The sequence below is a fragment of the Anthonomus grandis genome, chromosome 14 (assembly GCF_022605725.1).
Source record: "Anthonomus grandis grandis chromosome 14, icAntGran1.3, whole genome shotgun sequence".
Classification (NCBI taxonomy): domain Eukaryota; kingdom Metazoa; phylum Arthropoda; class Insecta; order Coleoptera; family Curculionidae; genus Anthonomus; species Anthonomus grandis.
In genome coordinates this window covers 3543765-3556464 of record NC_065559.1, presented here as the reverse complement: position 1 = coordinate 3556464, position 12700 = coordinate 3543765, and the positions used below count along the sequence as shown (strand labels likewise).

Sequence of the window (12700 nt, the reverse complement as noted above, 5' to 3'; positions counted from 1 at the left end):
TTGCGCATTGACATCACTAACATATGGGGGTTATCGAGATATATAATATTGCTAAGCGTACACGTAATAAAATATTACAAAATAAAACACAACGAACTATAATAATAATAATAATAAGCTAAAATTTAACAATAAAATATTTAATAAATATGCTTAGTTTATAAATTAAACCTATAACTAATCCTTAAGGTAATATTGTGTGAACAAATACGAACTATATTTTTTTTTGATTTGTATGTAAAAATAATATATAGTTTATTATCTTGATTGTGTATGTAAAATTGGGAGGAAAAGTACCTACTTTATTGATTTTTCTGATCCTGGAATCTACAAAGTCCAAATAGTATGTATTTGTCATTAAATTAATTTTTATTTGCTCAACCCTGTATATTTTTGAGCAATGGTACCTGAAAAAGTGTTTTTTATTAATTTTTTTTTTCAAATTTAATATACAGTCAGAAAGGTGCTAGAGATAAAAGATTAGTAGAAACTTCGCTTACCAACAATTAAAAAAAACACTTTTTTTCGATACTGGAAACATAAAATTGCGCAACATTTTAGTAGCGTTGTGCAACTGACCATGACAATTATGAATTTGTAAAACAGGTATTTCCAAGCATTTAAATAATTTAATTAAAAAACAGGGTTGTATTAAAAAAAAATGTTTTTATATGTTATTTAATATTTTTTTACAAAGTTTCTGTTTTCCCATTATTCAAAGAAATTTGTACAAAATTGCGCTACATTGTGGCAATTTTTTACAATCGATCATAAACAAATATTCGTCTCATAAAGTACAAACATTGTTTACTAAAAAATTGATTAAAAAAAAGCCGTATTAAAAAAAGATTTCAATATTTTTTTTAAATGTTGCAAACATTGTTCTTTAATAAATTCCTGTAAAATTTTATTCCTTTTTAATCGAAGAATTTAGCATAAAATCGCGCAACATTGTCGCATCGTTACAAAAAAAAATCGTTCTATAAAGTAGATACTTTTAAAATATTTGCCATAAAACAGCTAATTATTAACTATTTGTACTGTATGTCTACCTATATTATTTGATAATTCCCTAGTCTAAAACAGTTATAAAAAAGCGTATAAAAATGTAAAAAATACTCTAATCCAGTTGTTTGTTTTTTATTAATAAATATTGGAGTATTCCATTTATCCTAAAATACTTATATGATTGTTATTATATAGTGCTTGTAGATAATAATGGCATATGTAAATATTTGCTTGCCTAGAGTCCTATATAGTATAGGAGACTTGCATATATATAATAAGTGGTCTTATAATAATTAAAAAATGTATAATAGAGCTTGTTGTCTCTTTTTTATTCTATATTGCACACGTGTGACTAGGACAACTGATCTATCAGCTAGAACTTAAAAATAAGGGTCCATATACTCGCCAACTAAGACGAAAATTTTCCTTTATTCGAAATGCTTGTTCATACGATTCATATATTCAATAGATCAAAATAGAGCGTACAAATTATTTTTAATAAATGTGCACAAATGAGTATGGTATACTATTATAAGTATAACTTGAAATATTTGAGCAAAAAAGGTGTTTAGCATGTCAAATGTACATTATATTTGGAAAATTATAGTTGTGTGCAACTTTACGTCACAAGTTGAAAACAAAACGATAGCGTTTCTCCGACGCCAGTGAGGAAGCATTGTTGTTCTCTTTTTAACTTTATATTAACGATTTGTCTATATTTTTCTCTGGCATGTTATTGCATGCGTATTTCAGCACTCACAAAAGAGAAATATGTTTAAACAGCTTCCAGTAAAATTTATCTCAAGACAAGTCTACTCCAACTACATATAAGTAGGTTTCATTTTATAGGCCCTTTTCCAAATCTCACACAAGCAAACGGTGGAATGAAACCGATAAAAAATCGCCAATGGCATGGACACGTGAGTTATGATGGTCCAAGCCCAAAGTCCATAAAAATGAAGCTGTATGGGATGCGATTCGGCTCTGGACTTCTCCAGAGTGTTAATAGCCCACATGGCCAAGTTGGTCACAAGTAAAAACGTGACGATTTCCCTTCCAGGTTTTTTCCTGATTTGGTCTGGAGTGGCGCAGCTTCGTCTGGAGGCATCCAGTATAAAAATCGTTTGGCAAGTGGTCTGTAGCAGCGAAGCCACAGCCGTGACTAAGACTAAGACGGTATTTTTTTGAATAGTGAACTGACCTCCGATGATTGTGAAGGTGCTGTAAATATACATGCCAGTCTGAGCACCAACCAATAAAATATTATCAAGCTGTAGATTCTTGGTGCCGTCGTACTTCAGTTGTCGGACTTGCCACATGCCTATGACCGACGCAAGCGTGGTTAAACCATACAAAGTCAACTCGCAAATGTTCACCTCGATCACGGCAAGGCCGACAAACTCCGAGCGTGAAATCAACACAAAAAATAAAATTAACGAAATAATCGTTAAGACCAGCAGTAAAATACCGACGAACAACCCTTTGTGGGCCCTCGCACAGTCCACGGAATAATGATGGGGACTTTTCTTGTAAGCACTTAGATCCGTTCGGTTTTTTAAAGTTTGACTTCCGGAGTTTGGTAGCTTCGATATGCTCCTCCACATGACGTAGAGAATGGCGGCACATATTAAACTGTACTCGATTGTGCAGGGAAACAAAAAGGGCGAGGCGTCTTGTACTAAGGACCCAATTATGTTCGTGCGTCGGCATTCGTAGAGGTGATGAGGACCCTTAAGTCCCCTCGCTACGATGTGATGACCGTGTGCCTCCGGGGGATGTTCGCTTGTGACTAATGGAAGACTAAAACAAAGAAAAAAAAAGGTGAGTGCTTTCTTTCATAAAATAAATCTCTTTTCTCAGTTAAGATCAGAGTTACTCGATGGTAATCACTGGCGAGATGTGAAGAACGAAATTTTGAAAACAGATATAAATATATTATTTGATCTAGGCCAAGAACATTTTTTTAATAGTTATGTGAAACCTGGACATTGCTTTGCATCTAAACAGCATTAAGACTGCTGATCGCATTGCAGAACGCGCAATTGGTTCTGAATCTTCGACATCGAAGCCTTCAGTCCCTGTAGACTCCGACATAAAGCAATCCATGAACAAATTTAAAAAAAAACAAAACTTTCCGGTCGTTAAAAGCCTATTGATTCTTAATTGTCTTAATATTGCTGATCGTCCTAGTGGTCAATTTGTCACTGGTCTGGCTTTTGGATATTTCGCTTCCTCCTGCTTAACCTAATATCAAGAGAAATCTCTCATGTGTAAGTTTATTTGCTGCAAATCACACTAGAATCGACATCTTTGGGGAACTTGGTCTAAAGCGTCCAATACACTAGAATTTCGTTGTAGCTACTGTTGCTTATCCCATTTTTAGTGCAGATCATGAATTAACGGTGGATTCCAAGAAAAAATTCATCACTGAATCGATACAGTCCGAAGCAGTTTACAGATCGACTGCTTATCAGTTAAATAAATAAATACTTTCATTTCCGACTCCAAATTTTTTGAATTTTTTCTCGAATTCTTAGAATTAACAGGCGCTACTTCTTGAGGCTCCTCAAGAGGCAATTCTAGTTCAGGCAGATTTTGTGCCCCCCTTCTTCCAGTCCTTGGACAAGTCCTATGTATCCCACATCTCACCTGCATAATTTTATAGTCAATTTGTCTGGATTTTTTTTTCTTCTTAGATCTGCATTTACAATCAGATCTCTGGACCTCCGGCTGATGTTGTTTTTGGTTTTTTTTGATCTATGAAACATGAGGCAATCTTTCATCGTTATGTTAACCAACAGACTGTGATACCCCCTCGATCAGTAAAAGTGACTTACCCAAAAGCCAACGTCATTCGTACATTAATTTCAAAGTCAAAAGCCACGAACTTACTGTTGACGTCACGAGATTTAGGGCTGCGCGTGAAAATCTGACATATTTTATGCTCTTATGAATTGGATGTGAGGTCAAATAAAACTCGGGTTTTAAATTTTAATAATGCCGATATTTCGGCTTATATTAGGCCATCCTCAGGGAGATAAAAAGTAAAAACCTTTTGTCCTTAAACATTATACAGGGTGTTCATTTGAAAACTTCCCACCACGGATTTATCAAAAACCACTGTTTAAAAAAAAAAACGCCGAAATACGTCAAAAGGTTTGTCAAGGGGGACAACTTTCTAACCTAAAATTACTTCACCCCCTTTCACCCTCTGCCCCCCAGGGTCATCCCCTTAAAAATTTTAAATGGCAAGGGGTATCGAGTAATAGCTTGTTTAAAAGGTCTTTCGAAGTCTTTCATTTTGACGTTTGATTTTTTTAAATGAGTCGATTCGTTTTCGAGAAAATTAGAAAAATCTTTGTTTATCTTAATCCTGGGCGAACTGTATTTATTGTTATACCTGCTTAGTTATTTATAGATGCTAAGAAAAATAAGGAATTTTCGTATTTTGTCGGATAACTCCGGAAGTATCGGGAATTTTAAAATTTTTTAACCGTCATTTCATTAAGCTCCAAATTGCGCAACTTTGCCTCCATTTAACCGACCCTGTAACTCTTACGGTTTCCGAGATTCCAATGGTCACCCTCGAATTTGAGACACCCTGTACAAACTGATTACCTATGGATTAACCTTTAAAATCACGAGATAAAAATGTTATGACATTCAAACTGATGGGGAAATAATTTTTTTCTGGTTACCATAAACTTGAAAATTCACTGCCAAGATAAAAATGCTATTATAACCAGTCCGGTAGGAAAATTTCATATTTTTTTTGGTTGCCATTATTGATGAGATTTTCCCATCTAAATTGAATTAAAATCTCTACTTAGATGAAAAGGTCATGCCATCGATAGGGAAAATTCAAATTTTCTTATGGTAACCATAAGGCCAAAGGGAGTGAGTTACTCAGTAGAACAATCTGCTGCGTTAAATTTGTAAATAATTGTTTACTGGTAACCTTAAAAATCTTTGCTAAGTTAAATTTTTTATCGCACCCAAATGTCATTCTGTTAAAGGTTACTGGTTAATATTCCTTTAAAATCACTCACGAGATAAACCATTTTTTACCGACTACTAGCTAATTGAGCACAGTCCAGGTGAACGTTTAATTACACAAAGGGCTTCATTTTAATCCTACCACGTGAATTACTGTGTAAAAAAGAGCGATTTTTTGTGACCTTGATAAGGTCAAACCCGTAAAATCCTGCTAAATATCTTGCCAATAACTGTGACAATGGATGTGCTGACCTTGAAGTCATTTTCAAACACTCACAACGAGAACAAAACACGAGATTTCCAATATTTTTCTAAATAAGCATTAACACTTACCCAAGCACGTTTCCTTTATAAGGTATCCGATGCGATATCCTTAAAGAATTATTCTCTGGATTATAAAAAGTCAATATTTCATGTTTAGTTTCCTGTACAAGCACGTTGAGCCAAACGGATAAATTCGTTCCAATCATATGCATTAGACCGAACCGAGCTGCCACTTTATGCTTATACACGCGCATTTGCTAAAAAATAAAATACGATATTAAACAAATATAAATATTAGTTGAGTTTATTACCTCATTATTCAAAAATATAAAGTACATTTGTATAAATATGAATGCCATTCTTGTAGCTGGAGTTAAGGCGAGTAAGACGTTATGGCATTTCGTATTTCTTTCCACTTCGAAATATTGGCCAAATTCTAGACCTGAGTAGATCATACTGCCAATTCCAAATGCTGAAAATATTATAAAAAAATTATCTTAGGAATTGTGAGAAAACAGGGTTGTATGAGCCAGTTAGAGTGATCTCAACAAAAAGTTAGTGAGTAACTTCAACATAAACATCTTCAAAGAAACCCTCCCCATCTCTTTACCTTCTCATATTTCAGACTTTGACAGTTTTCTCTTTTTTAGAAGAATCTTTTCTTTGTCATTTATCACTAAACATCAATTTCAGAAAGCACTTTACTGACTAATAATGTCATTAATGACTTAATATCTGTTGTATTACCAACTGCTCCCATCCTCAAATAAAAACTTCCATAGTGATTTTGTTTCGTTACAGAAAATGAAGACACCCTCGCTCGATACTTGGGAGCTTCCGATATTGTCGTGGCACTAGTCGTGTTTGAATCATTGTCTGATTCCTCGTCTGATATGATTTCTTCCTTGGTTGCGGTTGATCCTAGAAGTAAAAAACGCGTACTTTAAAATAAAAATACTCAATTAAATGTACGAGTCGATTAATTGATTTATTCTGCTGCAAAAATATTGATTTCATTTATGAAAATACAAATTAAAGCGATAGTATTGGCTATTGGATTATAAAGTTAAGGATTTTCATGAAAATTTTTGTATTCTCATCTTTTTTCCTTTGCTTTGACTCCTCCTTTTTTCCCTTCTCTTTCCTATTTTTGGTTAGTGTACTAGTACTTGTATATGAATATCCTCTTCTTTTTTATGCAAATTTTACCAAAGCTAAATATCTTACCGTCATATCATTCCATCGACATGCTTCATACTTCTTCATTTTTAATTATTGTTTCTTTTTATGCCCTCTTTTATTCATTCTTTGGCTTTTTTCTCTTATTTGTAATTTTTTTAACATTTTCTTAAATTCTGCTTTCCTTTTGCAAATTTGACCAATGTCTCTTTCATTCAATCAACATCGTCCATCCTCATTCTTCATCCAATCTTCACCATCTTTGAAAGCTTTGTCTTCTGATGATTTTCTCTTTGTTTTGCTTTGGTTCTCTCTTCAATACCTTTTATTCTCTGGAATCCTTTTTTGCTCTTCTATCTCTATTTTTTTTAATACTGTTCTTGTTAAAGCAAGTGTTGATGCTTATAGAATATGAAATTTAGTATCATCTGCAGAAAAAAAACATAATTTTCTTTACACAAGGAACTTCAATCTCAATGGTGTATACATATATTTTAATACCAATAAGATTTCTATGGAAGTAATCTTAATTGAAGAAGTAATGCCAGTAGCTCTGATTATCGTAATTTATCATCTTTATTTGTATCTTTATTTTTTTTCCTAACTAATCTAACCTTTACTTCATGTCTACTCTAATCTAACTCTGACATCATGTCTACTGCATACATTTTCCATCTATTCTTGATAAAATATAATTCTGATAATTTATTTTACCCTCTTCTTCAGTTGCTATTTTTTTTATAATACCTTGGTTCTTTCCTATATTTCGAGAATTTTTTTTAATGTACAACATGATACAGAATTTAAAAAGAAATAGACTTTCTAATAACAAAGATACAGGGTGTTAAAGTTAAGAATAGTTATTGGTTTATTTATCGTAACTTTTAAACTACCAGCTCAATTTTAATTAAATTTCGCATGCAGGTTATTGTAGTGAATTGTTAATTATCGATGAAGTCAATTTTTTAAAAAATTGCCAGTGGCGTAACATACGGAGGGACTTGGTCCTTTTTTGTCTCAAATCAACTGTTAGATTTTCCATTTAATTTGGAAAAAAAGTTACCCTTGCAAAATGTTGATTTAATGCGTTGTTTTTAAAATATCTTAGTGTAATTATACAGAAACTCCAATTAAATTGCTACAAAAAAAAATTTGAAAAAAAAAGTAAATTAGGCTTGAATCTTAAATTAAACCTAAAGTCAAATGAAATAATGACTTAAGGTAACTTTTAATCATCTTTTATATTCAACTTTTCTACAAATCAAAGCCCGATTTCCTTCGATTTTATAAATTTTTGCAATATTTTAGCAGGTATTTCTTAACAATTAAATTAAGGTATTTTAAAAACAGTGCCTCAAATCAAAATTTTGCAGGAGGAACTTTTTTTCCAAATTAAATGGAGAATCTAAGTCTAATCTAAGTCCCTTCGTATGTTATGCCACTGGCAACTTTTTTAAAAATTGGCTTTATCAGTAATTGACTATTTCGTCGCCGTCATATGAAAAGTGCCTAGGTCCAAAAAGACAAATTTTGCAGGAGAGAAAAAAAACGTTTTAAGATTTTATATTTTTTGCTATAAACACTTTGATACTTTTATTGGGTGGTTTAGATTTTCTCCTGTAGTATAGTAATAAATAATAATATTTTTTTTAATTTTTAATGGTACTACCGGAGTTTCACACACAAATAAATTTCACATATTATTTCGTCATTTTGATTGGATTTAGGCAGCTTACACTATTTATTTTGTGTCCCTATCTTTACACTATTTTTATTGTAAATTTTAATCGAAACTTGATTAGATTAAATTAAATAGTGTTTTTTTATAGTAAATCATATTTACATAAAAATTATAGTGTATAAAATAAAAAAAAAAAACTGAAAAAGGAATACAAAAACACGACTTAAATTTATAAAATATTTATTTAACAAATAAAAACCCTATTTTTAGAAGTGGGTACCTAATCCTAATACATATAAATACGCAGAAAAACTTAAATTATATTACCTTTATTCGTGTTCAAGTGAGTCGTAAAATGAATGACAGTCTTGCTCTATTGTTACCTTTAATTCTTGAAGGTGCTCAAACTTGGTCTTTTTTATTTTTTAATCATTTTGGTATAAACTTGAAATATCTTCCATGGGGATACATTGTACATTATTTTGATTTAATGTGACCGGTAATGTTTCAAAAGTATGAGTATGTATGTCGCAGCCTAAATTCAATTGACCCTTCAGGGCTATATTTTAATGCTCTAATATCGCGAACTTCGGGATCCTCTTTTTTATGACCAGGGCGAAGTTTGCTAATGAACTTTAGACCAGAGAAATCTTTCAAATAATCATGGTGCAAATATTGCACCTGGTAAGGTTTTGATAATTTTCTCGCAGATTTTGCATAAAAAACATAGTCTGCAGGTACGTTTATAATCCTACCAGATAATTTTCTTTCAATAGATGAGTGCATAAAATCACACTCCATTTGTGTATGACCTTTCTGAACTGCAAGATTTAAAAGTGCATTAGCCAAAATAACGTTGCGATTCTGTGCACCGCACCCATCACTATAAAGAATTGTTTTTTTTATTATTTGCATCAAGAAAAGGACAAACCTTTGTATTTAAAAAATTGCAGCAAAACAATTTGCTTTGATCTCACCTTCCCCTTCATGCCATATAAAGCAAAATCCGTCCTTTGAATGCAAGTCAAAAATAGTGTTATGAACAATTAACTTTGTTCTATAATATAAAGCAGAAACATTCGACTTGGGACTGAGTAGCACTGATTGCAGATCCATTGTAAAAACCCTATCACACGATCCTTTGTCCTTTTCTTTTTCAGCGCGGACTTCTTCCTTTTTCGTAATATGCAGGTTATAGATTTCGTCAGAAGTGTTCTTTGTTTCATAACTTACACATACATCACACTGATCCTTCTTCGGAGAAAACAGGGATAATTTCATTTCCTCAAATATATATTTGAACAATGTCATACTGGCAGGCTAAATGTTCTTATCTTTACACCAAAAGTCCTTGTATGTATTATAATGCTCCGATTTGTTTTGATTTGCGACAATAATGTGACTCTAATTTGCGTGTTCTAAAAATTATTTAATTGACAATTTTTTCTCAATACTTCTTCTGAGAAGTTCAGTAGATTCTTCAGCATCTTTTTTTCGGTTTTGTATTATATGGCTGTCATTATTGTTCTTCTCTGGAGAGCACATACCTTTCCAAACCCAAGAAGTAATAGTTCTTAGAGATATTCCTAAGGTATTCCAGAACATGGTTTTACAAACTCTAACCCTGTCGTTACTTGGTTTTGTATTCAAAAAATAACTGCAGGATGTAGGGGAGGCTGGCCTAAAATGACATACTAGGGTAAAAAAACAAAGGTACAAAATCTCCAACTTGGCAACAGTATTATTCGGAATAACTTTATGTCAACAGTGTCTCGGCATGTCTTTATATTACGCGTATTAAAAATATCGAGATTTTTTATCGAGATAGAAAGAAATGGAATTGCACACAGGTTCAACTCAACTACTAAAGTGGCTGGTTGGGATTGGCTACGTGGATTTAGGTCCAGAAACCCCGATATATCTCTTAGAAAGCCTAAAGCTACTTCGGCCGCTAGAGCACAATCCTTCAATAAACCGCAAATTGCAAATTTTTTCTTCAAAAACTTTTCAAGAGACAATTAAAAAAGAGCATATCAACCCCACGCGCATTTGGAATGTAGATGAATCTGGGCTGTCTACTGTCCAAAAACCTAGCCGAATACTTGCTACCAAAGGTCGAAAACAAGTTGGCTTAATTTCAAGTGCTGAAAGGGGGCAGCATATTACAGCTGTGGTTTGCATGAGCGCAGCAGGAGCCTATATTCCCACATCATTAATTTTTCCCAGAAAAAAACTAGAAAAAGGAACTGACCGACGAGGTTCCCTTAGGTACATTGGGAATAGCTCAGGAGACAAGCTGGATAACGGGCGAGATTATTCTAAAATGGATGCAACATTTTAGAGAATATTCTAATCCTTCAAAGGCAAATAAAGTGTTACTTCAGGTTGATGGTCATGCTAGCCATAAAACTCTAGATGTTACAAGCTTTGCTAAAGAAAATGGAATAGAAATGATATGTTTCCCACCTCATTGTACCCACCGGCTGCAACCTTTAGATATGTGCTTTTTTGGGCCATTAAAAACATTTTATGATCAAGAAGTTACTAAATGGCTAAAATGTCATCCAGGCAGAACTGTTTCTTCATATCAGATTGGCGGGTTATTTGCTGCACCATATGGAAAAGCAGCTACAAATCAAAATGCTGTAAGTGCGTTTATGAAAATAGGAATATGGCCGCTAAACCCAGATATATTTCCTGATTATCTGTTTAACCCTGCAATGGTCACAGATAGATATCAAGATGGTTATACTCAAGTGGCTAACCATTCATTGAATATAAACAATATTTCAGTTATTCGCCCACAAGACATTTCTCTTCTTCCAAGTTCATCCAGGATACAAGCAAACCCAAGAAAGCGGAAGGCCGAAGGAACCAAAGTGCTTACGAGTACCCCAATATTAGAGGAACTTAAAGCTAGAGAAGCGGGAAAACAAGCTGCTGAATTTCGCAAAGCCGCGAAACGAACCAAAAAAAATTTAACTCATTTAGTTGAAAGCCCTGAAAGTTTAAAAGAAGTTATTCAAATCAAAGAAGTTGCCAAAGAAAGTAAAAACTGCATAACACGTAAGGCTGCCATATAGTAGCATCCGAACACTTTGTCCCAATGGACGAAAACTCTGATAATGAAGAGCCGTTTCAAGATGAAGACGACGAAGATGATCCACCCTGCCTATATTGTAACAGTTTGTACTCTATGTCCAAGTCCAAGGAAACATGGGTTAGATGTCAATCAATCGTGCTCGAAATGGGCACATTGTGAGTGTGCTGGTATTTCTAAAAGAAGTAAACAATATGTATGTGAACTTTGTTAGTTTTAACTTGTAATGACCTTATGTACCTATGTAAGTTTCTTATGTTATTTTACCCAAGTATGCTCGGGTAAAATGACACATTTACATATTTCTTTTTATATTTTTTTCGCCAGGATTATTCATTTATTTAAAAAAAATTAGGTTATATTCTTATTATATACCTTTAGTATTATAAATTACTAATGATTTTGTATGTTTACATTAAAAGAATAAAAAATTAATAAGCAAAAATAAAGTGGTATGTCATTTTAGGCCAGTCTCCCCTACTTCTTCGGCTTTCATTTTAATTTTTTCTGCTTCTTGCTCTTTTCGTCTCTGTTGCAGTCGTTCTTCCTAATACGTAAACTTGTTTTTCTCTCCACGAAAAATTCCAGAATTTTTTAAATATTATGCCGTTTCGTTCCTCTTCTTTAATTTTATAGCATTCAAAACCATTTTTTCGTCCTTTTGAGCAGGTACAACGATCTTTAATTTTTCTTCCACTTTTATTCATCACAAATTTTCGCCCCAAATACTTTTCTCCCTTTTCTCTTTTCTTCTTGTTGCCATTATACTCCCACTCGTTACTATTGCCGAGTCTGTTTGGCCTACGTTTTCGTTTTTTATTTGTTACATTGATGCTACTACCTTCACTTTCTGATGTGACTTCATCATTTTGGAAATTTTCTTCGGGCCCAATTTCAGATTCAACCAATTCCTGACCTGAACTTTCAATATCAATATTTTCTTGATTTTGATCCGATTGTAAACTTAAAATATTACTATGATTATTGCTATTACCACTTGAAGATTCATTTTCAGAATGTTTCGCTCCTTGTTTTTCGATTAACGTCACGTTATTTAAGCAATCTATGTCTATTAGTGCATCCAAATCCTCGGTGGTATTAAGATTTTTAAGTTTCGTAACAAACTCTTCATTAGATGGTTGAAAGAAGTCGTCCATATTCTCAAAGAGACCCTGATATAAATAAATTAAAGGAGAACAACACAAAGTCTCGGTCTCAAAAATTCTTTAATTTGTTAGAATGGTGACACGTGTTTCGCTCCTAAGAGCATCATCAGACCTAAAAAAGAATGTAAACAAACCAAATAATATTACAAAAAGACCTTAAAGTAAAACAAAAAAGTATACCTCAAGAAGGCTAAAAACACGCCCAACTGGGTCAAATATACACACACAACGAACGGTAAAATATAAGTTTAAAAAACTGACATCACAAATATATAAAAAACAATAACATAGAACTTGAATACAAGA

General features: G+C 33.0%; 1 protein-coding gene across 1 annotated transcript in view; it reads right to left on the bottom strand.

Moving 5' to 3' along the window:
* Positions 1 to 1208: 1208 nt before the first annotated feature.
* Positions 1209 to 12700, bottom strand: part of LOC126744633 (proton channel OtopLc-like) — a 50861-nt gene continuing 39369 nt past the window's right edge. Inside the window, exons 5-8 of the mRNA XM_050452134.1 lie at positions 6016 to 6189; positions 5580 to 5740; positions 5338 to 5525; positions 1209 to 2808 (exon numbers count right to left, since the gene is read on the bottom strand). Of these exons, the coding sequence (XP_050308091.1) occupies positions 1830 to 2808; positions 5338 to 5525; positions 5580 to 5740; positions 6016 to 6189 (1502 nt within the window). The 3' untranslated portion in view covers positions 1209 to 1829. The remainder of the gene's footprint in view (positions 2809 to 5337; positions 5526 to 5579; positions 5741 to 6015; positions 6190 to 12700) is intronic.